Source organism: Rhamphochromis sp. 'chilingali', assembly GCF_963969265.1.
Source record: "Rhamphochromis sp. 'chilingali' genome assembly, chromosome: 2".
Classification (NCBI taxonomy): Eukaryota; Metazoa; Chordata; class Actinopteri; order Cichliformes; family Cichlidae; genus Rhamphochromis; species Rhamphochromis sp. 'chilingali'.
The window spans coordinates 9956420-9970418 of NC_137930.1; the positions used below are offsets into that span (position 1 = coordinate 9956420).

The 13999-nt window shown below is 38.7% G+C and overlaps 2 protein-coding genes across 2 annotated transcripts; one reads left to right on the forward strand and one right to left on the reverse strand.

Annotated features, from left to right (window-relative positions):
* The first annotated feature begins 1670 nt into the window (after nt 1-1670).
* LOC308392567 (uncharacterized protein) lies at nt 1671-5471 on the forward strand. Its single transcript, XM_080875647.1, has 2 exons — nt 1671-2605; nt 4143-5471. The coding sequence occupies exons 1-2, from the start codon at nt 1769-1771 to the stop codon at nt 4467-4469; spliced, it is 1164 nt and encodes a 387-aa protein (XP_080731773.1). The 5' UTR covers nt 1671-1768; the 3' UTR covers nt 4470-5471.
* A 989-nt stretch (nt 5472-6460) lies between these two features.
* On the reverse strand, nt 6461-12672 carry LOC308391798 (uncharacterized protein). The gene is made up of 5 exons (XM_080874544.1): nt 12533-12672; nt 9728-10462; nt 8969-9361; nt 8301-8417; nt 6461-7812 (listed from the first exon to the last, which is right to left on the reverse strand). Exons 1-5 carry the CDS (start codon nt 12608-12610, stop codon nt 7579-7581), a joined length of 1557 nt encoding a protein of 518 aa, XP_080730670.1. The 5' UTR covers nt 12611-12672; the 3' UTR covers nt 6461-7578.
* Nucleotides 12673-13999: the final 1327 nt, after the last annotated feature.

The window sequence follows — 13999 nt, forward strand, 5'->3', positions numbered from 1 at the left end:
TTGGCTTTCACTTTTCCGTCCATCTCTCGGCAAACACACTTTATTGTTCTCACTCTCCCCCTCCACATTCCATTACTCTTTGGCATGTTTCCTTTCCTTATTCCATTTTTTTTCCTACTTGCCTTCTACTTTTGATTGCTCCCCTACCTTTCTATCTCTCTCCCCATCATCCCCTCCTCCCTCTTCCTCCTACCCTCTCTCTTTCTATGGATAATTCATCAGTGCTTCTCAGAGCTGCTGTCTGCCTGCCTGCCTACTGTGATTTCCACTGGGACTCTTTCAGGGACCATTCCCACCTCGACTGGGAATTAGAGCCACGGCTACAGAGGGAAATTAATCATACCCACCTTATACTAACCCGTATACATGAACACACACACACACACACACACGACTTTTAACTTTGCTCTCCCCCCCCCCCCCCCAAATATAGTGACTTTTTTTGTTTTAACTGTCTTTTACTTTAAACTCTCAGACATGCACACATGCCTGTTTATGCACCACACTTTTTAAAACACTTTTTGGTTTGTTTTGCACACCCTTGATCTCAGCAAGCACATAAACGCACAAACACCAGCCGCCCATCTTTGATCAGTTGTATCCCTTGTGGCTCAAAAGCATACCTGGACTGCAGGAGCGATCATGATAACTGTTTTATAGGTTTTGAATAAACAGAAGCTGCTGCAATACAGAGCTGCACATGAATAAGTACGCATACACAAACCAGACCATATTTACAGACCAAAAGAAGAGCGTCCCACATGATCCACAGCTCTCTGACTATTTATCAAAGAAGGAAGACATTTTTTTTGACAAGCAGTAATCTGGTTGTCATCAATATGATGATTTGAAGGAAGATAAAAGTAGATAAAACAAGAAAGAGAGGGAAAGAAGGATGCAGAGGGGAATAGGAGTGTTTCAGACATCCACCATTACAGCTTGTGTGCGTGTGTGTGTATAGCGAGAAAGAGTATCGATCAGAGATTGAGTGGCTCCCAGAGAGAGCGCCAGAGGAGGGATTGAAAGCATAGTGAATGTCACACTAGGTTCTTAATGTGCGCGTGTGTGTTCGTGTGTGTGTGTGTCTGTGAGCGTGTGTTTAAATGGGGATTAGAGCGAGCTAACAGTTTTGGTACTGTAAGAGAAAAATATTTTAAAGGGGACCTTTGCTTTTCTTATTTTAGTATTATATGTGTCATGTTCCATTGTTTGAGGTTCATATTAAAACTACAATAATACATTAAACACATGAAAGTTTAATCCCTGCGGCGGTATTGATCTGCTCTGAAAAGCAGGCAGTGTTGAAAACTGCACTTCCTCTTCATGGCCACTTGAGGCTGGTTCTGTAGGCGCAAACTCCAGAACTGGATAATAAAGCCACCATGAAGGGTGACTGTAGCATGATATGACATATCATACCATGACCAACAGAAACACAGAACGACATGTTGTTCGTGCAAAAAGTCCATGTTAGGGTCATACGGAGCCCCCCAGGGGACATGGGAGAAAAAAAAATTACGGAGGAAAAAAAAAAAAATTAGGGAGAAAAAAAAAATTAAGACGGACTTTTGCGAGATCTCGCAAAAGTATTGCGAGCGCTCGCAAAAGTATTGCGAGATCTCGCAAAAGTATTGCGAGCGCTCGCAATAAGTATTGCGAGATCTCGCAAAAGTATTGCGAGCGCTCGCAATAAGTATTGCGAGATCTCGCAAAAGTCTGTACCATAGACCTCCAAATCAGCACTGAAACCTTAGAAACAACCACAGCGATGGAGGACACACACCCATTTGAGCGATTCATAGATTTTTACTTTGAGCTTGGACTAAACTATAAAGACATTAAAACTGTGCTTTGCATTAGACACAGTTTTCATATAAGCGAAAGACATCTGAAGAGAGTTCTTAGCGCAAGGGGACACACTCGCCACAAAGCGTACTCTGACCTGGCCGTCTTGGTTGAATTTATAGACAACCAATTGCAGTACTCTGGGCAGCTTCACGGATACCGATGGATGTACGCTAAATGCAGGGAACATGGACTACGCGTGAGGAAAGAGGATGTGCGCTTGGTTTTGAAGGAGCTGGATCCCCGAGGCGTCGCACTGAGGCAAGCAAGACGTTTCAGGCGGAGGAACTATTTTTCAAAAGGGCCGAATTTCATCTGGCACATGGACTCCTACGACAAACTGAAGCCATATGGCATCTGTATCAATGGTAGTATTGACGGTTTCTCGAGAAAAATAATCTGGCTTAATGCATACACAACAAATAGTAATCCGAAAGTGATCGGGGGGTATTACATAGAAGCGGTGCAGCGTTTAAAGGGCTGCCCTAGAGTTGTGAGGGGCGATCTTGGAACTGAAAATGGCCATGTTAGAGGCTTTCAGCGTTTCCTTGTGCCCGTGGCTCCTAACGACACCCCTGAGAGTTACTTGGAGGGAGCAAGTACCGCCAATCAAAGGATTGAATACTGGTGGCGTTTTCTTCGCAGCCAGTGTCTGGAGTTCTGGTTATCCTTATTTGCAGACATCAGAGACAACGGGTACTTTGATGGTGGGTTTCTGGACAAAAACCTCCTTCAGTTTTGTTGCATGGGACTCATCCAGGTGAGTTAATAAAATATGTTTTGTTGCGTGCCTGGATGCATGCGTGTGTGAGTGAGAGATAAAGGAAACTGAGGAAGTGAAACGTGTCCTGTACTCGTTTGTGGTGTTCCCATTATCACAAATGTGGAAGCCAACTGCTCAGCCTCTGTGTGGTGGTGGTGGTGGAGGAGGACCCCCATCTTTTTTTTCGGGCCTCCACTTTTTTTCTAGTGGCCATAACGGGTCACATTTGAGCATACAGAGTAAGCAAATATGTACTTGTAATGTGCTCAGATAATTTTAATAAGTGCTTACAGAAAGACAATTAATGTAGCCTCTAACTGCAATTGATTTACATGGGACAAACAGACCAAGCACTATGGCTCATAATACAATTACACCTCACCTGTTTGGACTATATTTTTATATTTCATTTTTACTTGCTGCCAGGAACGTTTGGGGCCTGTTGGGTTGCACCTGCGATCACATCACGTCACAAAATAAAATGTATAAAATAAAAAATAAAATATAATAAAATAACGTGTTAAATGGGTGGAAATCCCTAGATCAATGTTTAAATTAACACTCACGCATTGACTCTGTCGGCTATTTTTTGCCATGCATGCTCCCTTTCTTTTGCAGCTGAGGCTGTGTTACTTTTTTTCTGCAAAATTTGCATGTTATCGGCATATGCTGCCATCAGAATTTCGGCCTCAAGCGCTGTAAAATACATTGACCGCGCCTTCTTTCCCTCCGTCTCCATGGTGACTCGCTTAATCTGTGCTCCACTGATCAGGGCTTTATGTATCCTCGTGCGCGTGCTTAACTTGGGGTTAAAGCAACTCCGCGTTGATTGAACTAATTGTTATCAGCCTTTCTGAAACCGAATATTCCGAGTTGGACAGTTCGGGGTTACTCAACCCTGAGTATCGTTTTTCACTTCCTGAAATAGGGCCCTGTACCAGGTTTAGGGAATGGAGAGACTTGCAGGAAGAAAGAGACAAGACAGGGAGAAGCGGGTGAGAGGAGCAGGGAGTAAATGAAATCAAAAATTGTGTAAATACTATAATTTAGGTTTAAGCAATCGGCCGCCTTAAGGAAGAGCTCAACAACCAAGACTACAGTAACATCTATGTTGTTTATGTTGACATGGCATATGAAATTTTCTTATCTATAATATTAACTATTTACAATTTGGAATTATTTCGATTGGGATATCAAAATAACTTACAAATACAAAATACAATGATCAGTGACATAAAACAAATTGATTATTATGAGGTGAGTAGATGAGCCAAGCAGGTAGTAATAAGACTAATAGTACTAATGTAAGATATCACAGCATAACAGTAACCGTAGTTAGTGTGTGAAACACTTGTACAGATGACATTAGGTAAAGTACATGATTACAAAAATGCACATGATTGTTTAAAAATAATAAATTGCATAAATCTAATAAACCTTCCTCTCAGTGAGTGAGTTGTCTCATCGTGATTTGCGTATATGTATATACGTACATGCGATCGCATTTCTTAAATTTCTGTATTCTTTTTAACAGGATGAGCTGGATGACACTGCACAGGTTTGGAATACACACTCCATCAGGCCATCAGCAAACATCAATATCCCCAGTGGTCGACCTAATGTAATGTATACATTACCTGAGCTCTACGGGACAAGAGACTTCCTTTGCCCCACTGAAGAAGAACATGTTGAAATGTGTAAAACTGAGTGTGTTTTTCGACTGACCAAACCATGTGACCCCGATGTATATGAACTGTGCAATATCATCATGACTGAGTCCCATCTGACTCCACCAACAGACTCATATCAGGCTGTGAACTTGTACATGCATTTAAGAGAGAACATCATGGCATTAGTGTAAATTGCATACACTGCAGCAGAGAACATTACTCAAAATTGACCTGTGATATGTGCGAAAGCTAACTTCTGGATGTTAAACAGACTGTAAACTGTAAGCTTTCTAGTACACAGTCATTTATGAGAATATCTTATATAGAAATATTTATTGTTGTGTTCCAGGAGGGTCAGTGAACTAAAGTATAAAGGGGAGTCTCTGCCTGTTAATGATATTCTGAGTGTTCTTTAGCACAAAAACACTGTAATGTTCTGTCAAATGTTATCAAGTTCCATGTCTATGTGTATTACTTCGAATTACTTTAACTGTGTATTTGGCTTGATACATGGATCAAAACATAAGACACATCTTAATTTAATGTGTTAGGAGTTTTAATGTACAGTGTTTAATCAGATAATGGTGGTTTATGTTGAGTATTTTGTAATAATTTTTAAATGGTGAGTTGGTTTTTATTTACACCATCTGTATTTGTTAATGATGGGAATGTTTAGTTGTTGATATTGGCTAGAATACTGTTTAAAATCGAAGAGATATGATATTATGCCTTGCTGCTTTATATATATTATAACGCCAACTGTCACATTGGCAGGCTACATGAAATGGTACTAAGGGGCATCATGATCTGAGAGGGGGCCCCTTGGCATTTTTCTGAACTCCAGTTTCTCTGGCTAAAAATATAGTTATTTCATGTCATTTTTGCTTCTTTTTTTTTAAACTATTTATTCTGATTCCAGAAGAGCTTTAGTTTTTTAATGTTGGTTAAACAAAACTGAAAAAATAAAGAACTAAATAGAGACCTTTTGAACTCTTAGAATTTCTAATAGATATAAACATTCTTTTTTTGTCACTGAATTTATCTGAAGCTTATTTTATCAGCTGAATAACAAATTCTTTGCACCCACCTGTTCTGTTGATGAACAGCAATTTCATTCGAATGCTATTTTTGCAAAACTCACCACTTCTGAAAGGATGATATGTGTTGTTGAACTACCGGACAAATAAACTGAAATCTAATCAATTTCTAATTATTTTTGGACTATGTAGTACAGACAACTAAAAAATTGCAAATGACAAAAGCATATCGACAACATCTGTGTATTGACTGCCTGTGTTCCCAGGCACTTTAATTTCAGAGAAGGGTAGACAGAAGTGCATAATCTGTCAAAAATGTAGCAATACTTTATAATTAACCATATATACTATTTAATCTAATTAGAAATCCTGGCCTACAATCTTGTTTATCCTAGAAACTGTTAAATCTGATTATCATTGCTTGTTAATTTGTAATTATATAAGACACTATAAAGAATTGTGAATCATCTGTATGTCACATTATGGCAAAGTCCTTTCAAAAAAAAAAACTTGTGATGGCAATATGATTTTTAACAAAACAACTAGTAAACATTTTGGAAGCTAATCAAGGGAAAATAGGACTTATTGTTACAAGATGATGTTTATAGGCCACATCAGCTTTAAGAATTTGTAAACAGGATCTTATCATTAACTTTCAATAACTTCTTTTGCAACCATAGTGACATTCTTTACTAATATTAATGGACTTTTCACCCTAAAATCAAATTTACCAATTTTTCTGTTCGCTAGCTGTAGTATTCCTTAATCCACATTGTTTTAGTGTGAGTTGCCCAATTTTAGAGATATTGACTGTACAAGCCTACCCCTCTCTTGTTTCACATGGTACTTAATGCTTAGTAGCAATGTCTTTATGTAGACCTTATGTAGCTTCATGTTGTTTTTCAACAAGGAAGAGATCTCTACAGCTAATATCTCCCAAAACTAGGCAACTCACTTCAAAACATTCTAGATGGATAAACAGCAAGCCAATGTGTGTCACTGCAGGGTATGCAGGTGTGTTGAGAGAACGTACCCAAAAGCAGACAAGGAGAGAGAGAGGACAATCAACTTAAAACAAAAGCGAGCCTTTATTCTGGCTGATGGCAAGAGTAAAAGAAAAAAAAATGACAATGTGTACAGCGAATTTTTATGTGATTTGTCCCTCTAACGCTAAACACAAACCTTGTTTTCAACAGAAGTTAAAGATGCGGTCATTTTCAAAGAATTTTAAACAATAAAGAGTCCTTGTGAAATATGACCTAACATACAACTAAACCATCAGAAAATTAAATTTGTGACTGCTTGTTATACGGCTGAATATATCAAATGTTTCAATGACAAAATGAAACAAGACAGAATTTATGAACTCAAGGTCTCATACAAATAAAAATTACAGCTCTAACCATTAGTACACTCATCAAGTTCAAATGATGTCCATTTCAAAGTAATTGCTGGAAAGGATATTGTCGAACTCTGTGCGAAATTCAGGATAAGAACTGTAAGTGCATGGCACTTCAAGGGTAGCTCCACAGGTGTGAGCAACAGGCCTTCTGTTGAGCCCAGTTTCAGCATTAAAGCACACCAAAATTTTGTCAACACATATCACAGAAGATCCTGTGCAGAAGCGCAGGATTTTTTCAGCTTTGGTTTCATCAGCGTTTTTAACATAACGCTGAAGATGGTTAAACGTTTGTTCTCCGTGAGACAGCATGATTTTTGTTGCTTCCAATAGCTGCACTAGTCTTTTGCCTGTGGCCTTCTTTGTCTCATACAGAGATAACACACTTTCCTTGTCTGCCAGTTTCAGCTGCAGATGTGCCATGGGTGTGGAGAAGCAATCCATTATATACTTTGGCTCTTGGAGAATGGCCTTATGAGCCATTGTTTCAATGGCAGGCTGCATGTTGTTCTTAGGTGGTAGGAAGTGGGAACCCATCCTTGTAAAAAGGTCAAGCAGGTCCTCTTCATCATTTTCATCCATTGTGCCTTGGAGCGCCTTCTCAACAGCTGATCTCTCAACAGGAGGGAGATAGTTGAGAAACGATGCAATCAGAATGTCTACATCAACTGAGTCCATTCCGTGGATGCAAGCTAAAATGAAAGCCCTTGACAGCCTCACTGGAAAGACACCATGGTCTAGTAAGCCTTTCACCCATATCTGCCCAACTGCTTGCCATTCAGCCTCACTAAAGTCTGGCCTCAGCCTTGGAACTCGTTCATTTTCACCTTCACACTGTTCCAAAAATTGCTCCCAAAATGCAGTCTAAACCTCCCTTGACACCCCAGCATCATCAACAGCATTTTCATTTACAAAGTTCATCTTTAAAGTCACATTCAGAATGCGACTGTCCATAAATACAGCCAAAAGATCATCAACAACTTTTATCCTGCGAATTGATACATGTAGGGGGCTCTGTGGGTCTCCTGAATTTGATGGGGAAAGTTGGTTGCTTGAATCTAAACGCAAACCTTGTGCGATGAAATTCAGTCCATGGTCCTGAGTAAAAGACAAAACATGCACATTCCATAAGAAATGCAATTGAATTGTACAGATTACACAATATCAATGTTCTGAAAAAGTTTGAACATTTGTACATTCCCAAACCATGGTTGCACTGACAATTTATATATTACATTAACATTGTGGCCTGATGGATGTCCTTGTATGCCTCACAGAAAATTATACAAGTGTTCTTTACAGGTATGAGAAGACGCACTTCTGTGCAAAATAGGTAGAGAACACAATAGTGACACCAAAACAATGTCTCACTGCTGTGTTATGTAAATAATTTTATTTCAAGACTAAATTTCCTGTTTAATCTTATGTTAATGTAAAACACTGTAATTGTCTCTCAACTGACAATATCCTTTTAATTCAAATAGACCCACAAACTGCCATATCCTCAGAAAATAGCATGACATTTTTGGCATCTCTACAGTATGTAAAGGTAGGTGTTTATGGTTGCCTGAATTGATCCATCTTACCTGTGCAATCTGGGGTGCTTCCTCTTGTATTGACTGCATATGGGGTGTGGGCAAGCCATTAGCTGAAGACAATGGTAGCAGGAAACCATCCATAGGTAATCCATTTGTGTCGGCATTCTGAGAAGGAAGTATTGCATTAATTGACAACAGACACCTTAACCCTTCAAGATTAGAAGACTCTTCTTCAATCTTCTAACTTGGCCTATTCTAATTCATGAATGTTCTTAAAAAGTCTGCAAAATATGTCAATAGGTATTAAGAAATAGAACAAAAATACACCACTTTATTTTCAGCCTACATGTCTCACTTACAAGAGTAAAAAGACATATTACAGTGGAATTCCACAGGTTTTTATCAGATCTTGATTTTCTTATTGCTACTTAAAATGTTGTATTATTGCTGCCAAAAAATCAAGTTTTAAACAAACAAGAGATGAATTCTGATTAATAAAAATCGAAAAATTGTTTCACAGTACTGTAAGTTATTTCTTTTAAGATCCAAAAGAATATTACAGAAAATAACACACATGCTTAAATTTTGTCCAAGCAGGAATGCATGATCAGCTTTTTTAAAAGCAGAACTATGCAAGTTACTGAATTTGATTATTAATAAATTTCCATCTTTTGTCACACTTGAACCATATCAACCACAACTGCCCATGGTCTTACCTGTCTGAGATCCTCACTGTTGACATAATTCAGGGTTATCACGACTGTGTCATCACCATCTGCTCTGACAAGATCCTCTTCAGGATTCCATACAACCGTATCCGCTTCGTCTATGTGTGGAAAACGACATTCCAAATCTTCTGGAAGTTTGGCCTGGGACTGTAGTTTGAAGGATTTGTTAGGAACTATACTGGTCAGATCAATAATTTCAGAGCAGTGGTCAGGGAAATCATGATCACTTGAGTCAGTCTGCTGCCGCTGTCCCACGACAGTGTTTTTAATGTCTGTTGGGGTTGAATGCATATGATGGGATTTTCCTGGACTTTGTGTTGTCACTGCCTCACAGAGTGATTTCATTTTTTTTGGATTGGGTTCCATCTGGAAATTGTGAATCTGTGAACCAGAAAACAAACACAAGACACAAACGAAAATAATTCAATTATTTTTTCAGCAGCCAGTCATTTTGTACATGTTAATGAATACAAAGCTGGAAGTCTTTCACAGATGTACCTTACCACACAAGTCAACAACAAATTCCTGGAATAATTTCATCCTACAGAAGTGCAAATATTCGTAGATGTACATAAAGCACTTGAATAACACAACTCTTTATTGCAGTTGCACAGTCAAACCTAGTACAATAGTACAACAAAATTAGAAAATGTCGCATGTTACCACCGAGCACTACTAAACACAACAAAATACAGTAACTTTAAAGTGATCATTATTTTTAATAATAACTTTCTTATTTTAACAAACCTGTTTGCCAGTGTCACTGTCAGATGAATCCCCATGTTCAAGTAGATCTGGTACAAAATCATCTGTCTCACTGTCAAATCCAAGTAATGTCACTGGTGAATCTTCTTCAGTTATGCTGACAGAAAAATCCTCTTCAGATGAGGACTGAACTGTTAACAGTGTTTCATCTTTCGTGCAAATGTAAAATCTCAGGAGCTTCAATTTGGTTTGTTCATAAAGTTTGCCAACAGTGTCATCTAAAGCAATCGGATTTCTTTTAAAATCACTGATTTCAATGACAAAGTCTTCAACTCTCCCTTTTGGCGAGTACTCATCTGGAAAAAACAGGTCCTTTCCCATTTCCAAAATCTTAGCTACAGTTGTAGTTTTTTCCACAGTTGCATGTCTTGTTCCTCCACCATTTCTGGTTCTCACTTGACGGTATTCATTACTGCTTAAATGAAGCCATCCGATTTCTATTTTTCTGCAGGTCTTCTCTGCTGCAGTATTTCTCTGTCTTGACATCCCTTCACTTTGCTTTTGGAACACACCTGATGAACCACACAGCACTCCTTTGGTTTTTGATCTTACTTTCCGTGCCGCAATTTTATCTCTTAGGTTCTGCAGAAGAGTCTCTTTATCTGTGCTGTACTTAGTTTGTTGACAGAAGGACTGGACAGCTAGTCTGTCACCATATGTCCTTATGTATTTTGCCATTTGTCCATCAGTCATGACGGACAGCACTGCCTTATCCACCTGCAGACATAAAACATTAGAGAAATGGTATTAATATACTTTTACTCGAGGAAGCCACACTAGCACACATGGAATACTAACTGTATTAGAATAGAGTTCTTAATCACTGTTCATGATCATTATCAAAAGTTACTCTGTCAACTTCTGTCTTATTACTTTACTGTTGCTGTGTTAGTATTAGTATAGTAATAGTAGTAGATATTTATATATGTTGGGAGAAAACCCTGCAAAAATAAACCCAGGAGGAATAGAGACACAATGAGACAAAGTTACTTTTTTATGCTTAACGTGTACACGGGTGAGCTGCTGGAAACAACCCACAACCATGGACAGTGGCTTGGCATTTTTATAGGCACAAATCACAGAGACAGTGAGAACAGGATAAGAAAATAATAAACAGATAAAATAAACAACTCCATATATGGTGCTAGTCTCGTCAGCAGAGAGCTGGGAGAGATAAAACAATCTGAAACAATATGTCCCCGAAACAATATGTCTTTGCTGGGAAAGTCTAAAAAGACACTTCTAAACTAATCTAACCACAGACAAAGGGCATCTTTGTACATTTAAAAGAAGGTAAAGAAACATAGAATCATTTTTCCTGTAGCAATATACTACGTTACTAAAAAATATTTTGCTAGTAAGGTATAAGTAAGGTAAGTTCCACCAAGTATTTTGTGCCATGCTGTCCATGTTACCATGGTTATGGCACAGCCAGATAACAACATCCAAATTCATGGGCTGCAACCTCTTTTTTTTTTTTTTAAACTGTATTTATCACATTGTCCAAATTCATGGGCTGCATCCTCCTGAGGACGCTTTTGTAGACCGATTATGTCACAGCGATGCACCGAAGGCTATCCAATTTCGTAGACTCCTTTTTTTTTTATTATTTGCACAGAAATGTACAACAATTCTGGCAATCTCTACAAAGATTCTATTTTAAATTCGTAAACTCCTCCGAATGCAGCAGACAAATGCGTCCTCCTTTTCACCTATTTTTTTTTTAATTATTGAACTTTATTAAGAAACAGTATACAGAACATGTATACAACCAGAACAAAATTAACATATGCCAGGGGGTGTAATACAAAGAATTACATTCACTTTTCACCGAATTTGAAGGATGGGTCCGGTGTGTGCTTCGTGGCCCATATCCCAGAATTCAAAGTGCGGCCCAGCCAAACTCCAGTTTCCGGTAATGGCGGCCGTTAATAAGTTTTAAAATGACCGTTATTAATCTTTCTGGGTCACAAAATTTTTTTAAACACATTTCAGGGGAGAACGTGGGTGTATAAACTTGAAATATCTTCTCGGTTTATCAAGATATCGCATATTTGCAAAAGTGCTTCGACGTTTTCCTTGATGTCTGTTACCCACCAGCTCGATAGGTAGCCGAGAGCTCAAGGGTCACTAAAGCCGCCAAGAACGGCACAACTCGCGGCATATTATTTTCAGATCACCGCGGACTTTAGCTACTCAGGCTAAACTTAATATATAAAACACTTAGACAACCTAAAAATGTTAATGTTTGGCTTTTTTCAGTGTTTCATTTGTTCGTGAGTAAAACGGTTTGGCTGAGATTAAAGTTATTAGATTAAATTCGATAAAATAAAACTTTATTAATCCCCCGGGTGGGTTCCACATTGGTTTTACAGCGCTTAATCAACGTCACACAGAAAACTGATTAAACAGAAGTGCGAGATGGTCGAGAATTTACTCCAGTGTCGTCTTATATTTTAGATAGAAAGGAGCAGACGGACGAGCTTATTACACTCCACCGAGACAGCGGTGACGCTAATCAGAAGGCTAGACCGTCCAATTTCCCCAGCCGTTCTGAGAACCCGGCCCACGTAGACCACGAAGCCCGAGTCCTCGGGAGGATGCAGCCCATGAATTTGGACACGATTTGAAATTTCAAAACATATGTGCACTTAACGAGTTATGTTTAATGAACCTGAACATATTTACAAGAATTAACATTAAAGGCCTGCATATACGACCTCGGTTTTTCAACAAGTTACTCGCCTTTTGAACCGCGGTGTTTAATGCTTTGTTGTTTATACGTACTTTGTCTTGTTGCATGTGCATGATGTCGTCGTGTGGGACCTCTCTTGACCGCAAGAAATGTTCTAAATCCTCCTCCATGTCCGCACCGTATGGAGCCCCGTACCGTAGCACCGCACCCTTCAACTGAAACGCTATCAAAAAGGAGCGGGCTCTTTTGCGAGATCTCGCAATACTTATTGCGAGCGCTCGCAATACTTTTGTGAGATCTCGCAATACTTATTGCGAGCGCTCGCAATACTTTTGCGAGATCTCGCAATACTTTTGCGAGCGCTCGCAATACTTTTGCGAGATCTCGCAAAAGTCCGTCTTAATTTTTTTTTTTCTCCCTAATTTTTTTTTTTTCCTCCGTAATTTTTTTTTCTCCCATGTCCCCTGGGGGGCTCCGTAGGGTCATGAATGAATGCCTGAGAAAAAAAAATATAAATGACATAGTACATCTTAGCTACACAAATTTTGGGCCATTGGTTCAACCTACCAGTAAATAAATGCAAAGCATGACAGTTTCCATGTAAAGGGGTCATTACAGGAATCCTTACACAGATAGGTGGAGTCTGCAAGGCCCTGCCCATTAGTTTTAGAAACACAATGTTTTATCATACTCTCCAAAATGTGAAATGGACACACTTGCACATAGTACCAGCAGGAGGAGATAATATATTTAAAGCCAATAAGTCACTGGTGACCAAGGAGAGTATGAAGTACATTCTAGGGTCCTTCTATGCCAGATACAATTAAGGTTCATTGGCTAATATGTATTAACAATGTATTAGTAATGTCTCTCTCTTTCTTTGGAAATAAATATCTCCCTCTCCTGGTACTGTAACTTACTGCACCTTCTGCTTGTGTGTCCATTACTTTGCTATGATATTGGGTTTGTTTCAGCCATTAAACTTATCCTCTTCAGTGTGGATTGTTGGTGCCTTTTGGAGCTTTTTTTAAAAAAAAAAAAACCTCTAGTATTTTATTGATCTGTTTCTTAGCGCTAATAAGAAAATATGGCAACCTCAGATTCTTTAAAAAACCCCAAAATAAACAACAAAAACACCTGGCAGTCCTTAAATCCAGCTAGTAATGGTGGCTAAATTATTATTATGATGATGATGATGATGATGATGATGATGATGATACACAGTCTAACTGATTACTTGGTTTCCAGTGCTTCTTTCCGTTTGTGTGTCCACAAAGTCTTTGGCCACAAGTCCATACAGTCTTCAGAATGAATATAGACTTTACTTTGTTACCATCTGCAAAGCCTGCAAACCACAAGAAAGTGGGTCTTATGGAAAGAGGGCTGCAAACACCTGAGGTCACAGACGTCTTTGAAACAAATCTGCATTTTTTTTTTTTTTTTTTTTTTTTGGTAGACTTTAAATGGTAAAACAACATCCAGTGGAATCAAACTGTGGATCTCATTTTCACATTATGTTGGTACAAAATGCTTCGCGTGGTCACTTGAAAGGAACTCAG